An 18,757-nucleotide genomic window follows, 5' to 3' on the forward strand; every position below is an offset into this window, starting at 1 on the left:
CCCACTAGTAGTCTGAATTATTTGTGTACCGCTGTTAAAGTTGGACGGTTTTCCCGTAATCAAATCATAATTCTGAAATGAAAACTAGGTCGAAAACCCCCAGAAAGGCTAATACATTGCCTAAACCACCTGTTCGTAATGGAGTACTGCAAAAACCAGCGGATGTGTGCACAGAACCAGCTGGAAAGCACAGTCCAATTTCTAACACGCCGGAATGGTTTGGTAACGTTTCCCATCGCACTCGAACATGGACCGGAACGAAGACTGTTTCTATGTAATGATATTTGCATCAATTTTAGGACAAAGTTCTACACTGTTCGACGGAGCCCCTGCATCACGAAGCATCAAGCAAGCCATGGATACACCGTCACCTAGTGCTGGCGAACGAACACGAATGTTGGATCGGTTTCACCGTATCGCTGTCCTCGAACGATTCTCTAGCGACACTGATCGTTCCCTACTGACCGGGGGCGACGACAAGGATTGCCATATTTTGGAGCTTATTGCTCGTTATTCTCCGAGCCTACTGAACTGTAAATTGAACCGCATCGAATGGCAACATGTTCGACGGAATCTAATCAAATTTGGTCGAGTGCAAAAATCTCGCCGCTGTTCAGACGCGTTTTTCTACACGGAGCGGAAACGCCAGGCGGTTCTTCGGTATCTGCAAAGAAATCCAACCATCGAATACCTTATGGATAAGAAACGTGGGGTTCTTCCTCCACCGATCACCGTCGGATGCAAGGTACGGGCTCTGCTCTACAAGCCGCAGTATGGCATCTTCGTTGGCACTGTTGTGGGGGTTGACGAAAAAAATCAAAATTTGTATTTTGTTAGCTTTGACAAGCAATTTCATGGCAAGTTTGATCAATACGTTGAAGACTACCGGCTGGCAATTGTTAAGGTGAGTAATTGGCTGCCTTCGAAACTGAAAGGAATTACGTTCTAATCAAATGATTATTTGAACTTATGAATTATTTTAAAAAATTCTCGGTGTCTATTCTTCTGTGCAAAGGATCAGGAAAATGTCTTGCAAGACACGGTAGCTATTGAGTACAAATTGTTCCAACAAATACTGGTTCTGGAAAAATGGTCGGACGAAAAAAAAGCCATACTCAACCGCATAACCAAACTCAGGCTTGCCGCCGAGTGCCGTCGTCGTATGAATGATGTTGCTGTTGCGTCTCAGGATCATGACAATGATTCTCAATACCTCGCAGCAATACAGCAGCTACTTTCGGTCGATCGCCATATACTGCGGCAGGGTACATTTCTACGTTCCATGTTCGTACAAAGCATCGGTGATTCGACGCTGCTGGATGAAGTGTTCCCGGTACCCTCAAATGTTTCCCGTATCGAGTTCCGGGAAGTTGATGGCGAGTTGTACGAAGTTACTGACCCACCGGGTCTGTTGGCTGCTGAGGAAAACTGTCTTACAAATTCTTAACCAAAACTCGATGGTGCAGCTCGAGGAATCACGTCGATACTTTTATCAAGCTACGATTGGTGCCGCTGATCAATGTGGCATTATTTAAACGAAGAATGTTTAACACCTTTACTTACATTTCCCTTTCTGTTCCGTTTCTTTCACGCTAACACCAAAACTTTAGTTAATTTAATAATAAAACTGTTATCTCATTTCTGCGACATCCGATCGTAATATCCTAAAATTTTATTCATCTTAATTTGTTTGTCTATTAGAAAAATTCGTTAAACCCTCAACCCACAAAAAGCACAAAAACCCCTAAGCTGAAATTTGAAATAAAGTTCTCTCTCGATTATGTTGTATGCACAGATCGCCCTCCCAATTATAGTAGTGTTCCAATAGTTTTACTCGTCTTACTTATTTTTTCAATTGTTTCAAAACCACGCTGGCCAACATAAAAAGGGGAGTATTATAGCTTGCAAAGTTGAAAAACAAAATGGTAAAAAATATGGTCCAAAGAATATTTGTTAAATTCTGACACATGAGATTACTGTTTGACCCAACGGTAATGTGTAGGGTGTACGAAAAGTTTAAAATGTTTTTACAGGCCTCCAAAAGCCCTCGATATAAACAACTGTATCCAGCTCTTACAGCATATTACTGGCAAAGCACTATAGAATAGTTTGAGCTTAATTGAGAAATATACAGAGTGACTGTTGCATGCATCAATAATCAAGACTGCGGGGAATCTGGAGCGAAAATTCGAAATTCCATTAATGGCAGTAGTACTGAAAATGAATCATGAGTTGTTCAATCATGAATCTAACTTTGCTGTCATCTGGCGCACCATTTCTACCGCTCATTTGCATGTTATCCGGGGTTTAGAATTGAAACGAACTGAGATAAGAATAAACCACGACGCCCTGCGATATGTTTCATGTTGATCGAAACGAGTTTAAGTGAAATCGTAATAATTAAAAAGAGGTGCTTAAATGCAGGTAGTGTGCCCCTACATTTCTCTATCCAAGGAATATAATTGAGGAATAAACTTGACACGATAGAAAAGGGATACGGGGTAAACATGGGTGCTTATGGTGTAATTGGGGAAAGCATTGTGATCTGGAAAGGGAAAGCGAAATCAGTCAGTTCCAACTTAAACCGAATCCAAAAATGCCTCGTTCGTCTGGTGTCTTCTATCTATTCCCTGTTCCCTGTTTTCGCATTGTTCCTCTTTGCTTATCCTAGTCTCGAAAACAGGCCCGAGGTAGCCTTCGTTTTATCACCGTTTGCAGCTCGCAACTCGTCGATCACCATCTGGCGCTTGAAGCCCATCGATTCCAACTCGACGACGTCCATCTCGGTGAACCGATCGGTTGGCAAGAGTGTCAACATCGGTTCGTCCTGCTGCATTGGCTCCGGTGGGGGTTGCTCCGTGGTCGCTGGTGGAGGCTGCTGTTGCACTGCTGGCGGGCTGCTGCTGCTGGCCGGAGTTGATGTTGAGGTCGTTGTGGTGTTGTTGTTGCCACTGCTGGTGCCACTGGTGCTACCGCTTGTCGATGCTATGGATAGGACACAGAAAAGTATATTTCACAAAGCACAAAACAAACATCACATCGAGCCACTGTTCAAATTTCGTTTCCATCTTACCCTGGTCGGTCTGGCTTTTGGCAAGCGCTTCCTTAATTGCAAGCTCCTCCGCCAGTTTGGCTGACTCGGCCAGTGCACGTTTCTCCTCCTCCGGGCTGCCGGTCAGTCGAGCGCACTCAGGCAGATCGCCCTCAGCCAGGAACGGTGTTTCCGTGCCAGTGGTACCAATGCGTAGCACGTTGTTCTTCAGATCGATATTGCACTGGTGGCGCTTGAGCATGTCCAGCCCAAGCAGCATGTCCATTGGTTGCTCCAGCACCGAGCAACTCGAGGTAAGGAAATCGTTCTCGATCTGTATCTGCACCATGTGGACGCGCCCGATGATGCGTTGAACACCGACGCCTTTGGCAATGCCGGCCCACCGTGTGTCGATCAGACGCATGATATTGCAGCGCTCGGCTGCGGCGGTGCTCATGATCGTAGCTTGGGCGCCAGAATCGATGAACGCCTTCACCGGATGCCCGTTGACCTTGCAGTTGATGTAAAGCATAACGACCGTACCAAACGTTTCCGGATTGTATTCCATCGCAGCCTGCATGTTCGCCTCGATGTTGTTTTGCTTGATCTCCTCGGCGATCAATCGCTGGGCCTCTGCGTCGAGCGGGCTGGCCAGTATCCGCAGCCGTTGCTGTTGTTTCTCCATTCGCTCGGCAATCTGCTTGCGCAGGACGGTTGCGAAAGTTTCGAGATTGCCGGACAGGAGAGCCTCGGCCAGCCGTGGGTTATTCTGCTTCAGCAGTGCCAGCTGGTCCGGTTTCGAGAGGAACATATCACGTACGACGGCCGGATCATCCTCGAGACCGACGGACGGCGAGGGACGATTGAGGTGGCTGGGAAGGGCAGCACTGCTGCCAGCGGAGCCACCCGGAGGCTGCACACCGGCACCGGCAGAGGACAAGATCGAGGTAGGTACTTGAATGGAGCTAAAATCCAGGCTAGCCAATGCCGCCGGTTCTAATAAAAAAAGGAAAAACCATCATTAGTCTCGTACAGTGTAGAATTAACATATTATCAACTCGAGAGTGTTAACCGTCATTATCATATTCTAAGGTTTTTCGTAGCTCTCTTGGATGAAATCGTAAGTAAATATCATCAACTATTTAACAAACATCCATATGATTTCCCACTCTTTGGGAAGAGTTGGTTCATTGTTCGAACAACATTTCGCACAATTTCTGTCAAATGGGAAAAACCCCATATGTAACCAGATCCAAAAAGAAATGTTTGCCACCTGGTCGCTCGGTCGACATCCTGGCCTTCTGCGATCTCTATGTGAAAATCGAATTACAACCGTAAACAAAATATAAAACCCCCGGAGGGTGTTAAAGCCAAAAGTAGAAGCAAGAGCGTGTGTTGATTCGGTTCGAAATGGTTCGTGGCACCGGTGGGAAGAAAATCGCGCGCAATTGTTTGCGGTCATCCTACGCGTGAAAAAACGGCGAAAGTGGCGCGCGAAAAGACCATGCACCGTGTGTAAGGAATGCCGATGCAGTTCATTGCACTTGTCGTGCTGCGTTGCTCCCGACCTCTGCCATTTGTCATCCACCTTTCCCTACAGCTGGCGAGTCTCGCGCAATCGTACTGCAGGCGAAAGAGTTGTTGACGCGCGTAATTTTATTATTTTTTTGTTTTGCAACAGAGACCGAAACCATTACTAAGGATGCTTTTTAAATGTTCTATCAGCGTGGGAGTAGTCCATCGATTATAGAAAATTAATCATGCTAGAACACTGGTGAAACATATTTAAATACCGTTCGATTTAGAAGGCGAATGGAAGAATTTAAATTTCATTAAATCGGCGGCCGAGCTCACCATCTGCTTTTCTTCAACAAAGGGTCATTCGTTATCCGTTTGGTACGAATATTGCTGACGAAAATTAGTCTTCCATGTGCCGCTTACCAGTTCCAGTCGGAGGCATCATTGGACGGGCACGGGCGGCCGAGGCTGTTGCAGCTGGTGCTGCTACGGGGGGTGCGGGTTGTCCGATTGGTTCCTTGTGCAACAGCAGCACATCCCCATCCTTGACGTCGTAGTGCGTGAGCGTTTGCTTATGATCGACCAACATTTGCTGTTTTGCTGAGAGTACCAGCCGCATGTTGGCCGGTATATTGAACTCCATCCGGCAAAGTGCTATCAGATTCTCCAGCTCCATATCGTCGGCAACCTCGAAAGTGGACAGGTCCGAGCTGTTGGCGTCCATCACTGTGATGCGCATTGTGCCGGAGTGGATAAGCTGGAGCAAGTGAACGAATTGACTGTCGAGGTTGAGATCAGCGAAAACACTACTGGCGCTTGAAAGGATGCCACGAAAATAATCACCGCTTTACAATATGATTGTTGTCAAATGATCGATACTGTTTTGTTAAATGTGGGGTGTAAGTAAATGCAAGGAAGTCTAACTGTTTCCGACGCAAATTATTAGACACAAATGTAGCACTGGTTTGGTTCGAAAGTGTCTTGTAATTTTGAAAGGGAGACCGATGATGGGGCGATTTTTTCAGGACTGAAAAACACTACGGAATATCTTTGTTTGTTGCAAGATCCACGACTGAATGTGACAACCGACGACGCGGTGATGCTTCGAAATGTCATCGCACATCTGAAAGATAAACACGACGGCGACTGCTTAAATCTACTTGCTTAAAGGATCAATTCATCAGTTTTAATCCCCCGTTTTGTATATATCTAATGAAAAATACAAAAAATACTTTAATCCGAATTTTACATTTTGATGATTACATTTACCCTTGCTTTCCTGTGAAATCTGAATGATCAAATCTGAAGCATTCTAACTGCGCTTATAAACGGAGTTGGAAAGCAAACAAAACAGCAGATCTGGCATCCTCGATTCCTAGATTGTTTGCAAAGCCAAACCAAAACACACCATCAAACGCGACACGTCTGCTACGAGAACATTTTAACTGCAGCGTCAATCTTATTTTCGGCCTTTACATTCTGTGACCTTTCGACCGTCCGCGGGAACTGTAGCAAAATCTTATTTCCATCTACACACAACTACAAAACATTTTTAAAGGAAGCCACCTGGAAACAGCTTTAACTCTTGGCGAAGGAATTGTTACTTTTATCGCAACACAATGGCATCAACGGTAAGTGGCTAACCGGTGGCTGTGCACTCTGCTATGATTAGATTAAACGTGCCACTTCTCTATCACCATCGGAACAATGCTTCACAATTGCGATGAACGATCCAGGCCAATGTGCGATAAGAAAAGAATCTTCATCTTCTACATCATAGATTACATACATTTACGAATATTTATACGTGTTAATAATTCATCTGATGTTCTTCGTAGGCTGTCCATGAATTCAAAGTGGAAATGACCTGCACCGGCTGTTCGGGAGCGGTAGAACGTGTGCTTGGAAAGTTGAAAGGTAAGCAAATAGCCAACAGTTGGCATCGGTTGCCCTTGGATACCCATGCCGCAAAATGTGTATTTCTTTGTTGCAACTAGAAAATCTCGCGAACCGACTATACTTTACCCCCATCAATTTTGTTGCAGAAAAAGTCGATAAGGTCGAAATCGATTTGGACAACAAAAAAGTGTTCGTAACATCTGCATTATCGGCCGATGAACTTCTGGAGACGATCAAGAAAACCGGCAAGGAAACGAGCTACGTTGGGGTTAGGAACTGATGCACATACTTTTTGACTCCAGGGATATAGATTATTTGTCGACGATGGCCCAAAATATGAATGTGGCTGGGACGTGCAACGGAAAAGGTTTAATAGAAGATATGTGAGCAACAACATTTTATGTTTGTGTAGGATTATGTTTAATGTTCGTTTTTTTGCCTCGTACGAGGTGAAACAGTATAGTTTCTGTTATGCACAAACCAGGACAAACATATACCTTTAAGTTCAATAGCGGGTTGATAAAGTGATTGTATTAAAATAAATTATGTATCGAACCATCCCTTCCAGAAACGAATAAATTCACGTGCAATTTTCATTAGTTTCGATCAAGTATGATATCTTCCAGGAGGGATATACGTCTATGAAAGCTATCTATCCGTCGGTCGATCGTTCCCAATCGTTGAAGGACCAGTTTCTCAAAATTCGTCCGCTCATCAACTGAAAGTTGAGTGCTCTTAATTCTTCCCGTTGGTTGTATCGGTTTTGGTTTCCCGGTAAAACTAACACTTAATGCGTGTTCTTCGTTTGATGTTGTGCCCAGCGCAGGTTTATTCAGTTTTATTATGATTTCCTTTCGAAACAACGACATTGGAAGATGTTAGTACAATTCAATGGTTAGATATATGAAATGAAAGTTAAATATGAAACGATATATGCAACAAGGAATGAAAATGCTTTTACTCGCTAACCTCTACGGCGTCCGATATTTTGAAATTCTCGGTTTTTGTCGCATCGACGTAAATGCTGGTATCTGGAAGATTTTCTTTGTTGCAGTTGTAGCTCAATTCATCGTCATCAGCGAGAGTTTCGCTGACATCATGGTTGTAGCTAAGCTTCCGTTCGCCTCCCGTTGGATTTTCCAAGCTGCTGGTCGATGAATAGAGTGAGTTTGACTCCAACTCATTATCGAGATTAGCCTTCCACAGCATGACCTAGGGAATGAAGGTGACACAGAAGAAAGCATTTGATACACTAATTCGAATGTTTAACGTACTCATTTCGACTTACATGACGATCTTCGCTACCCGTTGCAAACAGTTGGCCATCCCTCGAAAACTTTACCGTCGTTACCGGCCCCTTGTGCCCGGTGAGCGTGAATATCTGACGACCTTCCAGGAGATCGATGATTTTTGTGACACCATCCTCACTTCCCGTTATAAGGTAGTTTCCGGACGGATGGAAATCCAGCGATACGACAGGTCCATCGAAGATTCGGTAATACTGGATCAACTTTCTTATATGTATATCAAAAATTTTGACCCGATTGTTATCAAGAGCTATAGCCACCAGTGTGCCGCTAGGATGCCAGGCAATTTTACACCCAGCCCCCTTCTGGTCCTCGAATGTATGAATGCACTGCCCGGAGGCCGGATCGAACAGCTTTAGTGTGCGATCATCGGCACAGGACGCGATAAGCTTCCCATCCGGTGAAAACCGGGCACATCGCACCCAATTTGTGTGGCCAACGAAGGAGGATAGGAAATGTTTGCGGGACACCTTCCATAGTTTGATAGTTTTATCATCCGAACTCGTAAGCAGCTTCTTTCCGCTCGGGTCGAAATCCACCGACCTGATGTTGGACGTATGTCCCCGGAACTCGTCGCAGTTGCCCAGCAAGGACGGGACCCATATCTTGACGGTTCGATCCTTTGAAACGGATGCAATGATCCTACCATCCGGTGACCAGCAGACGTCGTTTATTACATCCGTATGCGCCTCGAAGCGCATGCAGCGAACTTGTTCGTTAATGGTCCAAACGATTGCGGAGTTGTCGACAGAACTGGTCACGAAACGGGAGCCTTCCGGGTTGAACGACAATCCTGTCAGCTTTCCGCGATGACCCTTCAGATGCCGTTGTAGAGTTGGATCCAACATTGTTCGGTACAGGATAAAAATCACTAGCAAAATGGGTTATTACAACAAGGAGTACAAAATAGAATCGTCGCCTCTTCGCCGAACAGCGTTCGAAAGTGAAGTTCAAAGTGTTATTCAGTTTGACGTTAATTTGATTCTAAATGCGAAGTCAACTGTGGTAAACCAGTGCTGCCAAGAAAGTTATTTTGCAGTTTTTAGATTAGATTAATTTTTACGAAAGAAAATACTTTTAATAACCTTTACTAAATCTGGTAATTTTAAAATAATTTGAGATAATACTTTAAATACGAAAAAGCAAAAGGAGTGAACTCGAGAAAATTATTTATAGATCAAAAGTGAAAGTGCTTATGAATCTAGATGTGAATAAAATTCATTCGTATATTTTTTATTTATTTTCAGTAACTATGAACATATCCAAGAATTGATTGCACTACTAAAAGAACCTTTCTTCACTAGATTCTTGTGGACCAGCTTCACCTAATTTTCTCGTAATGTCGATGGAATTGATACGAATCATCGTTTGCTGTGTTCGGTAGAAGTTGATTCGAACGTACTGCTTTCGCCGCTTCTTGCGGAAGTGGGTGCGGGTGTGGGAAAGGCTTTTCTCGATAATAGTAGCTTGTACATCCACTAGCCCTGGGGCAAGCAATGGTCGACCGATGAGGGAAAAGTCTGTGCTTCCAGCAAGCAGCACCTTATCCAGACGTAGACGGTCACCGTTCTCCGGCGGCCAATAACCTTCTACCACAATGATGTCGCCGGCAGTGATTTTGAACTGTTTGCCCGCAAGCTGCACGACGGCGAACAATCTTCCCTCCGATCTCGTGGCCAGTTGCTTGTTCACGGATTCAATCGTTTGCTTGTCGACTAGCGGAGCGGGAACCGCACTCGAGCTGTTCCTACTAAAATTTAGAAATGCGACCGGACTGCACCATGATGTATTGAAGGGGATCTTGTTGACAGGATCTAGGACCAAAACAATGAGTTAAAATGTAGCAGAGCTTTTCGCATGGAGGTGGTTTTTACCTGTGACTATGGCTAATGATGAGGGTTTTAAGAAACGGGTGAGGTGTCTGAGAAACATTTTCCTTTATTTACTTCTTCACTGTTTGCACCGCTTATCCAACATTTGGTAGACCATCGAATGGGTCATACTAGTGTTGGCAGAATCTGGCTTCGGAAGATTCAAAGATTTGATCCCTTGACGGATTCTAAAGGATTGGATCTAGTGTTGTGCCTAATGACTCTTTTGAAAGATTCATTCATATGAATCATTCACCTAACTCGGGGTCCACACTACAGCGCGACGTCGCCTGACAGGAGCTGAACTCCATATAAAAAAACCTTGCGTGATGTCGCGCGAATCGCGATATGTTTTTTTTGCATGGAGTTCAGCGCCTGTCAGGCGACGTCGCGTTACGCGACGGTGCAGTCTAGAAAGCGTGTAAGATTCATTCGAATGGATTCATGAATCTTTAGGGATTCGACTCTTGAACCCTTAATGAATCTTCATGAATTTTTCATGAATATGTCTCGAATCTCCACGGTTCTTTCATTGGCTTGGATCATGCGACCAAAAAAAGGAGGTCTGAAATGAATCTGAATCAGAATTATACAGCTCTAATTGGATCCCAGTTAAAGGATTCGTGTCAGATTTGATTCGCTTGGCATTTGAATCAAATTTATTTGTTTGATGCTCGATTTGATTCGATTCCGACTTGATTTGATTCAGACTTGATCGGAATCTATTAGCAATTGATGCGACTCAATTCAGACACGAGGTGACATTCGAGTTAGTCACACGGGTCGATGTAATGCAATGTGATTGAATCCAACGCTGGATAGATCGGATTGGGCATGGATTGAATTTTTCGCGCGATTTAACATTTTGTTACGGGCGTTTTTTGCCCAAAACTAGCTGCGATCACCGAGATCAGCCGCCGCGTGTATCGTTTTACTCTATGCTTGTACTCATCGTTTTCGCTAACTGTTGTTTTTTTTAATAAATCGGTAACGAACGAACGATCGAAACGGAAACGATGAATCGAACGAAATAAACAAATCCTCTATTATGAAATGGTATGCGTGCATCGGACGAACATGTCCGTCTTTTCATCGACAACGTTGAGTCAAAAACAGATTTTCGTCTCCCGTAAACAAAGTGTTAACCAAATTCTTCTTCTTCTTCTTCTTCTTCTTCTTGGCGTAACGACCTCTTGGTCATGCCTGCCCGTTAAGGGCTTACGAGACTTGTTTCCCTGTTGTACGTGGATAGTCAGTCCTCTCGTACAGGGGAGCGTCCGGTCTCGGTTGGGATTCGAACCCGTTAACCTAATTAGGTTCAAGAAAAAACTCCATCGGAGTTCGGAAGAAACTCTCTTCGGAGAGAGACCTTGTTCCACTAGGGATGGTACGGACGATGCATTCTCTATCGGCTGCAGCGGTTGAGAGTCATCCGGGACAGCACAGCGCCAAAGAACAGCTACCGGCAGCAGCCTTCCAAAACACAAACAGCAAACGCGGCTGTTATATCATTATTTCATCTGTTTCACATATATAACACTACTGATCACGAAAAGAACACTAAATCACATATTTAAAATTGAAATTACTCAGAAACATGTTTAGTCGATCACAATTCACAACGCAAAGGTGGGCAAATATGGCGTCCCGTGTAATACCCATATCGAAAGCTCCTCTTGTACTGAATTCATCGCCGTCCCATGCACACATTCAAACATCGACAGTCCGCTTGCGGCGGGGATTTTCCTTCTACTCGCCCTCGCCTATGTTTTTGACAGATATTGCTGGCTGGGCAATGTCTGGCGACTGTTTAATGGATTAGGATTCGGATTTGGAGATTCGAGGAGTGCCGTCCTAGGCATATTCGATTTCCCCATCCCTAGAAGCTTCGTTCTAGTCAGCATCGCCTGGCATCAATTAACTTCAAAAACTTTGGTAACAATTTAAGATAACAGCATCAGCACGGACTTTGATCGAATTAAACCGATCAAGTTAACCGTCCAGGTTTGGATTGTAGATGTGTAGGGCGAATGTTTTTGGAACCTCAAATTTTTAAAATTTAAAAATTATACCATATTTTGGAAAAAACCCCAAGTATCTTCAATGAAAATTTCAAATCGACCCCGGTAGTCCGGTTGAACGTTAACGTAGGTAACTTTGGTTGAACAAGTGAACGTTAAGTTAAATATTTTCATACATATCACGCCAATGGTTCGGTTCATTACACGCTGAAGGTGAATCGATTTGAACATGTTACTCATGGAATAGAAATTCGTTTTACGCACATGATCAGCAAAAAGTGTTAATCCACCGTTGGGATTGAGGAGTGCTTTTTCGAGCATTCGAAGTTAAAATGAATGAAGAAACCGTTTTAAAGAACCAACCCGCATCAAGAATGTTGAAGGCATAGAATGCACGTTATTTCTTTCGTTTGATGTCCCGGTTGACAAAAATTCAAATTTTTTGCAGCTGTCATGTAGTACCAGCAAGTTTTTCCATGGCAGATTGCTGGGACTCTTGCTGGAACTACATAGTACCAGCAACAATGTCAATTTCTGTCAACCGGGTGTATATTTCTTGGCTGCTAAGGTGTGTGGTGGTTACACTGTTACACCAAGAGGAAATTTGAGCTTTGCGCGGAACTATGTGTACAACAAAATAACAACGTTATTTTAGGGGCAAAGCAGTAGCTAAATGGAACAACAAAAAAATCTTCCTTGTCGTTGATCCCAAGCGCAAAGGAAAGACAGATAGAAACGGGGCGTACAAACGCCAATTTGGGTTTCGGATTCTGAAATGGTTACTGTTAGACAAAACTGTCCACCCAACCACACGCCGGAGTAACAGCTTGTTCCGAACGCGCCATACTTAACCAGACAATTCAAAGCTCATACGCAGCTCAAGTTCAATGGTCAGTTTGCGCGGGCGGAACAAGCCCCGTTTTGCGATCTTTATTTGCATTGCTCTACAATCTTCATCGTAAATTACCCATTGTGGCAACCGGAGGCACGTTACTTTGTTTGCAGCTTTCAACGTGTTTAGGGAGTAAATTTTGGGCATGATTAAGAGCTTCGGTATGGTTCTAAGCATTACGGACAACAGTATTCTAACCGTTTTCTTTATTTAGTTTTACTTCATTCATTTTCAGTTTATTTTACCCAAAGACTATGATTTAAAAACAAATTTAATATACACCGTTTGTATAACTTTGACCAACCGCTTCTTTGCAGAGTGGAGTGTAATTCGCACCAACGTGATATCAGCGAAAACCATAAAACGCCATTTTATTATGAGAGTTAATACTGTCAAATTTGAATTTTATCTGTCTGCGATGATGAGTTTATACCTGAAGTGAGTAAGCGAATGAATGGTAGATCACTTTTTTTGATTTTTCTTAGGCAATTTACTTAAGGCGTGCTTGTATATTTTTTGTAAATTATTGCCTGTGATTTGGTGCCCTTTAAAAGTGGGAGAGCAGCTTTGAAAGGCAGAACGTCTTGGGTGATTTATGGTGGGTAATCTTGACGACTGCAGATGTGTACCAAGTTGACCTAGCGTGCCCGTTCATCCTAATAATTGTCGCGGAAGAAAGACGTAAAATCTTAATACTTCACGGTTTATGAGCCCGGTGCTATTGAGATTATGATTTGTTCACTTCATCAGCTTTAATTTGACAAACGGGCCGAGGATCAGCCTGGTGCTAATGAAGATTTATTTACAAGCGACCAAAGGAAGCAAGGAGCGCTACTGGCGGGAGCCACCGTTCTCACCGGTATGCGGGCGACCAGTTTCGCGATTTGCTAATTCTCGCCTTCACCACAGTTTACCATCCGAGGCAAAGCACTAGGCTCTTTAGCATGAGGCCGTGCGCGAGTGGGCGCCTCCATCATAAATATTGCGCGTAGTCATGCTCCGGGGTTTCATCGGGCTTGTAGTCGTTATTGGTCGTTAGAATGGTGACCGGGTGGTGGGACTGAGCCTAAAAGAAGAACGACGGGACGTGTGCGAAGGGTGGTTTATACTAATTACCTCCAAACGAAATGCACGGGCCCTAGCCTTATAGCGGCACGCAGAAGACCAAAATCAAACAACTAAACCTACCTCACGCCATGAATGGGAGACAGAGAAGTCATCTCCGGTGGCTGACAGGCCACTCGGCACAGTTAAACAATTTTCGCTTCGGTTCCGTCGTGACGCGCTCTGCCTTTGCTTTCCCGCCATTCTGCATCGGTCGACCGGCGATAATTTCTCGACGCTCACCCGCTCGTGCCATAAATAAACAAGTGGTATAAAGTGTGTTCTTCAATCCCGACGACGAGAGCTGCGTGCGAATCCGTGTGGGACGTTTGCCGGCGCTTGTGACTTGACTTGACTGCCGTTGTGTTTGGGTAGCTTGTATCGGCCACTACCAATTCCGTACATGGTAGTTAATCTCTCTCCCTGTGCTCCCCAATACGCTTCCTACGTCCTTTTTGCCCTTTGGGGCTTTACGGACGTCTTGAGATGCGTACGCGTCCTTGCGGACAGTCCGGGCCGGTTCGGGTTGGTATATCGTTGGAGGTTTTTTTGGAGCACGATGAAGGCAACGTTCACGTTACGATATTAAAGAAAACCAAAAGCCAAGATGCATTTGGTGCATCGGGAGTCGTCTGGCCGTTAAAAATCGAATGTTTATAGTAAGGCATACACTAAAATGGGAAATAAAACAACGCTCCAAAACGGATGCAACATACATTTCGCTACATTTATTCATTTTATACCTTTGCAAATAGCTAAGATTTTCTTTCTGCAGAAATGGAGTATGTTTTGAATAAAATCAACTTGATTTGCTAACAAATCAAAACAAGGGTTCTACTTAAACATGCTATTTTTCTGTCATGTACTGTACCTGACCTACAAAATAATCTCATTTCTCTTGCCGTGGGTCTTAGTTATGGTGAATCGAAAAGGATTGACTTTTTTTACTGTCCTTAATTTTTACAAGCACTCTTTTATGTGTCATTTGCTTTTGATTATTAATTTTGCGACTGACAAATTTGGAATGAATGGGGTGACGATTTTGTTTTGTCTTTAAGGATTGTAAAATTTTGTCTTAAGTTACAGAACCTGTTTTTTTGTTTGTTTTAAACACATGTGTGTACACTCATGTGATAATATTGCCTTTTGATTATGGTTTAATAAAGTTACACAACACCACATGAACTTTGTGTACACTCATGTACTGTACTACCTTTTAACTATGGTTCAATAAAGTTACACAATCTGAAAGGTTAGTTACACAACACCACATGAACTTGCTTAATCTAATTTGTTTAAAAAATCATGCGATAGGTTAATTACCCGTTGACCGCGTTGATGCAGTTTTGGAGTGGAAATTAATGGACAAGCCACCAGAAATACATGCACAGTCGTGCCTTTGGATTCGAAAAATGAGTAGCCAGATTGAGTGTACTGCAATTAAAGTCGATGGTTTAGTTGGTACAAGCACACGAAATGCAGTGGGCAGCAAAACGAGTCGCTGTGGGGACCTGCTGCACGCCACCTGATTATGTCACTTATGCATATGATCTCGATGCATACTCACCCGCCAGTGAAGCACACCGCAGTGGAAAAGGTAATAGAAAGAATAACGTGTAAGAGAAAAAGAGAAACGAGGAGGAAAAACGGGACGACGGCTTTTTCCGGCTAACGTCACCCTTCCAGCGCTCGGGGCGAAGAAGTAGATTGTAATTTATTTCAATTAATTTTAATGCTAATTTAGATTAGACCCGACGCATAAATTAACACCGGTCCTGATTATGGCGCGGCCCGTTCGGTACAGTTTTTCAACTCTTGTATCGCTCGGTTTTGGTCCGATTCTCGCAAGCCGGTTTTTCCGTGGATTTGTATAGTGATCGGTATTGCTTTGCATGGATGCATCTATCCAATCTGGGGTTGATCAAACGTATCTAGTAGTGTTCGGGCTATATAGATACTGGAACTCTGATTATCGGTAGGCTAGCAGCATTGGCAATCTAGCACATATGACATTTACTGGCGTAATTTGTAGCCTTATCTGGACTTTAAAAAAGACTGTGGAATAGACATTTTGCGTCAAAAGTCAAATCGTGAAGATCTTGTGAATTCCTACGTAGTGCATTAAGCAGCGTCTAACATTTTATAAACCTTCATCTTGTCAATTGGATTTCACTAGAGTAGGGTTCAGTGAAAACCAGTGTTCCAGTACAGAACCCTCCTCCTGCTCGCGTAATGATATGCAACTGCGTAAATGGAATTGTCCACATTTGCAGATGCACGTCCCCTTTGGTTCGAGGGGCGGTGAGAGGTGGACACGGGTGGACACTGGTTTGTTCTTAACAAGCTCCAATGCCAGCAGGATGATGTCAAAACAGCGCCGAGCTGGCGATCCGTGCGCTTCGTGCTGTAGTTTTGGAGTTGCTCTCGGGGGCAAGCAAAAATCGATTGCCGCAGTTCGGAAAATGATTTATTAACTTAATCCTGCGTCTCATATAGGAGTGCGATCGCAGCGGAAAGGCAGCGCAGAATCCCGCGGGAACCTGGGAGCGATCACAGCGGTAAACACTTCGGATTGCTTGGACCACCCCGAACCCGTGCATTTATGGCTTCATTCGCTCGTTTGTTCTTGGTTGCACAATTAAGATCCACTGAGGTGAATCTGGATGCTGTACGTGTAGGTATGTGTATGTGTTTGGTTGTGCGAGCGGCCAACGCGTAGCTTTTGCCATACCGATCCAGGGACTTTTCCATTCCAAGATGGTCATTATTATCGGATTAAGACTCACCGGTATGTATTCATTACTGGTGAATATTGTTAGCAGTAGCCATGCTGTTCGTTGGCCATTTACCCATACGAAGGGGTGTAGAGCCGAACTCGGGTACCGACGCTCCGATGGGCGAAAGCGTCATCTCACCGGGACTGAGCTAGCAACTGGTTGGCCTAAAATATGGTCTCGTAGAAGGATAAATTTGGTATTACACCCAAATCAGGCGCACCGATGAATGGAGCTTTGGATGATCCCAAAAATGGGCGACGCGGACGTGAAACAGTAAACTCCCCTTGAAGGCTATCGTCGCGCAGATATAGGGACGACTTAGTCACGGGCTAACGATACTTTTCTTATCCGGATGAGGAGAAGTTTCGGAATGAGCAATTGCTTTCTTTTACCGTTTCATGTAAAGTTTGTGTTTTCTTTTTTATCGAAACAACGATTTTTAAAACAAAGCAACTTAACATACATAAAAGTCAGTAAAGTGATTTCGTTCTGTTAGCCTAGTCGTTGATACATATGCGGGTGTTGTTACATATTTGTAGCAATCGGCGAAACAAAAAAAAAACAACAACAATATCCAGCGATCAATTCCAACTCCTAACAGCGAATAATTTCAGCATTCCAAAGTCACGTAGCGGCATGGTGTCCAGCATGCGAGGACAGCTCTAAACTGGAGCATGCCTGCCGTGTGCCGCGGAATGCGTTGTGTTCATGGTACACCCGGATAGCCGCCGGTCCTTAAGCCAACCAGATGTCGTGGAGTACGCATACCTCGAATACCCCAGAGTAGGGACCGTCCAAACGATCGTACCTGGCCAACGAACTAACGCAGAACAAAAACCTAAAACAGCTTAAACCGAACGACCGTTTCGGGCGCATGTGGGGCCCCGTTTTACCTTCACCTACGCATGTTTGCCCATGTAGGGTAGAATAAAATTTCACCATCGAGAATTCATAATTTATATTCCTACATTTTATACACTTTTGCAGCGTCGCCAACTAGCTCGCCCTCCGTCCTGGACACATTCGGTCGGGATACGGTCACAAAGGTATCGAGTTTGACGGGACACCCAAAACTGGCGATGGTGAGGTGGATTGTTACTTTTTGTTTTTTTTTACTCCTTCCCGATAGGCTCACAATTAGGAGATGCAAGAACGAACGAATGGGTCTACGCGCGTTTGTCTGATTAATTATAGAATCCCGAAAAAGGGAACCAATCTTCCGGTTGACAGTGGGCTCGTATCGTCCGCCGTCAGGAAACAAAAGGTACCTTCCGACCGCGGGGCGGAGGATGCTGATGTCCAACTATGGACCGCGTTCGGTGTTGCGGGAGCTCGGTTCGGGGATGAAATGTGCCCAAATTGGATTTCAATACCAACCTTTGTTGCGGCGATGACCAGGTTCGTAAGTTTGCGCCTTTGGCCGTTAGAGACAAAGTGTGGTCGTAGAATTCTGCAAAGTTCTTGCTTATCCAGTTATGAATCATTGCTTTACTTCTACCGTTGTCTGTTTTCGATTTTAAAACCAGCTTCCACACCCTTTTCAAACAGGCTATTGCACTTAACAACTCGTACCGCAAAGAGATACCGGTTATTTTTAGTAGAAGTTGATAGTGAGAATTAATCTACAAAACGCTCACTGATCAGGTTTAAAAGCGTGTGTGTGTGTGGTGACGGAAGTAGGATATAGAAATCGAATTAAATTATTGATTAAAAGTGATCAGTTGTTGGATACAATCAAATTGTTCAGCTCTTGAATTGGCAAGTATGTCATTAAGTGTCATCAGAGTCAGGGTAAGTCGTCGGCTTCAGGATAATGTATTCCATTTCCCGTCGCTTCTCCCACAAGCATCCGTTTCTTGCACACAAAAGTCCTGCAACTAATGGTCAGCTACGAAAGACCCTCGGTACAAATTCGCAACACTTCCTCCGGTGGAAGTGGAAGGTACGGGGACCGGTTTAATTGCGTTCGGTGGTAGGTCCGCACTCATGACCGCAATGCATGCAGCTGCACCGAACCCCGCGTAACACTGCCGGACGGATTCTGCCGGACCGGTGCGGAGATCTTGCAGAAGAAGTACAGCTTCTTCTTACCTATGCCCGGGGCGCTTGAGGGAACGAAATAGCAACAATAATAAATACACGTGGGTGTCTATCTGGTTTTTCAAGTTGGTGTCCATGCGTCCTGCCTTACCACCACCAACGGAGGTATGCCGCGTACCGTATAGCCAGCAGCGAGGCCCTGAGCCTCCACCGACTCCATCAAAGATCACGACACCAAACCACCCCCCCGGGGAAGGGTAGGTAAAATGCTATCCACAAGACCCGAGGGAAGGTGGT

General features: G+C 44.4%; 5 protein-coding genes across 8 annotated transcripts; 2 read left to right on the forward strand and 3 right to left on the reverse strand.

Moving 5' to 3' along the window:
- The first annotated feature begins 25 nt into the window (after positions 1-25).
- On the forward strand, positions 26-1,637 carry LOC131261157 (uncharacterized). 2 transcript variants are annotated; one of them, XM_058263090.1, is made up of 3 exons: positions 26-222; positions 300-904; positions 1,016-1,637. In XM_058263090.1, exons 1-3 carry the CDS (start codon positions 78-80, stop codon positions 1,445-1,447), a joined length of 1,182 nt encoding a protein of 393 aa, XP_058119073.1. In that variant the 5' UTR covers positions 26-77; the 3' UTR covers positions 1,448-1,637. The 2 variants fall into 2 exon arrangements, with proteins under 2 accessions (XP_058119073.1, XP_058119075.1); XM_058263092.1 differs by having other exon boundaries at positions 1,022-1,637.
- LOC131261156 (protein DDI1 homolog 2) lies at positions 1,638-5,602 on the reverse strand. 3 transcript variants are annotated; one of them, XM_058263089.1, is made up of 4 exons: positions 5,429-5,602; positions 4,973-5,328; positions 3,074-4,027; positions 1,638-2,985 (listed from the first exon to the last, which is right to left on the reverse strand). In XM_058263089.1, the coding sequence occupies exons 2-4, from the start codon at positions 5,286-5,288 to the stop codon at positions 2,663-2,665; spliced, it is 1,593 nt and encodes a 530-aa protein (XP_058119072.1). In that variant the 5' UTR covers positions 5,289-5,328; positions 5,429-5,602; the 3' UTR covers positions 1,638-2,662. The 3 variants fall into 3 exon arrangements, with proteins under 3 accessions (XP_058119072.1, XP_058119071.1, XP_058119070.1); XM_058263088.1 differs by having other exon boundaries at positions 1,639-2,985; positions 4,973-5,364; XM_058263087.1 differs by having other exon boundaries at positions 1,639-2,985; positions 4,973-5,602.
- A 345-nt stretch (positions 5,603-5,947) lies between these two features.
- LOC131271428 (copper transport protein ATOX1) lies at positions 5,948-7,390 on the forward strand. The gene is made up of 3 exons (XM_058272850.1): positions 5,948-6,180; positions 6,388-6,466; positions 6,595-7,390. The coding sequence occupies exons 1-3, from the start codon at positions 6,169-6,171 to the stop codon at positions 6,726-6,728; spliced, it is 225 nt and encodes a 74-aa protein (XP_058128833.1). The 5' UTR covers positions 5,948-6,168; the 3' UTR covers positions 6,729-7,390.
- On the reverse strand, positions 7,255-8,674 carry LOC131271427 (POC1 centriolar protein homolog). The gene is made up of 2 exons (XM_058272849.1): positions 7,737-8,674; positions 7,255-7,660 (listed from the first exon to the last, which is right to left on the reverse strand). Exons 1-2 carry the CDS (start codon positions 8,601-8,603, stop codon positions 7,406-7,408), a joined length of 1,122 nt encoding a protein of 373 aa, XP_058128832.1. The 5' UTR covers positions 8,604-8,674; the 3' UTR covers positions 7,255-7,405.
- A 281-nt stretch (positions 8,675-8,955) lies between these two features.
- LOC131258448 (large ribosomal subunit protein bL21m) lies at positions 8,956-9,766 on the reverse strand. Its single transcript, XM_058259770.1, has 2 exons — positions 9,630-9,766; positions 8,956-9,569 (listed from the first exon to the last, which is right to left on the reverse strand). Exons 1-2 carry the CDS (start codon positions 9,685-9,687, stop codon positions 9,037-9,039), a joined length of 591 nt encoding a protein of 196 aa, XP_058115753.1. The 5' UTR covers positions 9,688-9,766; the 3' UTR covers positions 8,956-9,036.
- Between the last annotated feature and the right edge of the window lie 8,991 nt (positions 9,767-18,757).

The sequence above is a fragment of the Anopheles coustani genome, chromosome 3 (assembly GCF_943734705.1).
Source record: "Anopheles coustani chromosome 3, idAnoCousDA_361_x.2, whole genome shotgun sequence".
Taxonomy (NCBI): Eukaryota; Metazoa; Arthropoda; class Insecta; order Diptera; family Culicidae; genus Anopheles; species Anopheles coustani.

Bases quoted from the DNA above. Each gene is read 5' to 3' on its own strand.
- LOC131271428 (XM_058272850.1), top strand. The intron at 6,467-6,594 runs GTAAGCAAATAG...ATTTTGTTGCAG, and splicing joins TGTGCTTGGAAAGTTGAAAG to AAAAAGTCGATAAGGTCGAA.
- LOC131261156 (XM_058263089.1), bottom strand. From the start codon at position 5,288: ATGCGCATCACAGTGATGGACGCCAACAGCTCGGACCTGTCCACTTTC. The intron at 4,028-4,972 runs GTAAGCGGCACA...TTTTTTTATTAG, and splicing joins GATGCCTCCGACTGGAACTG to AACCGGCGGCATTGGCTAGC. The intron at 2,986-3,073 runs GTAAGATGGAAA...TCCTATCCATAG, and splicing joins CAAAAGCCAGACCGACCAGG to CATCGACAAGCGGTAGCACC.
- LOC131271427 (XM_058272849.1), bottom strand. From the start codon at position 8,603: ATGTTGGATCCAACTCTACAACGGCATCTGAAGGGTCATCGCGGAAAG. The intron at 7,661-7,736 runs GTAAGTCGAAAT...TTCATTCCCTAG, and splicing joins CGGGTAGCGAAGATCGTCAT to GTCATGCTGTGGAAGGCTAA.
- LOC131261157 (XM_058263090.1), top strand. From the start codon at position 78: ATGAAAACTAGGTCGAAAACCCCCAGAAAGGCTAATACATTGCCTAAA. The intron at 223-299 runs GTAACGTTTCCC...CATCAATTTTAG, and splicing joins TAACACGCCGGAATGGTTTG to GACAAAGTTCTACACTGTTC. The intron at 905-1,015 runs GTGAGTAATTGG...TTCTGTGCAAAG, and splicing joins ACCGGCTGGCAATTGTTAAG to GATCAGGAAAATGTCTTGCA.
- LOC131258448 (XM_058259770.1), bottom strand. From the start codon at position 9,687: ATGTTTCTCAGACACCTCACCCGTTTCTTAAAACCCTCATCATTAGCC. The intron at 9,570-9,629 runs GTAAAAACCACC...TTTTGGTCCTAG, and splicing joins ATCATTAGCCATAGTCACAG to ATCCTGTCAACAAGATCCCC.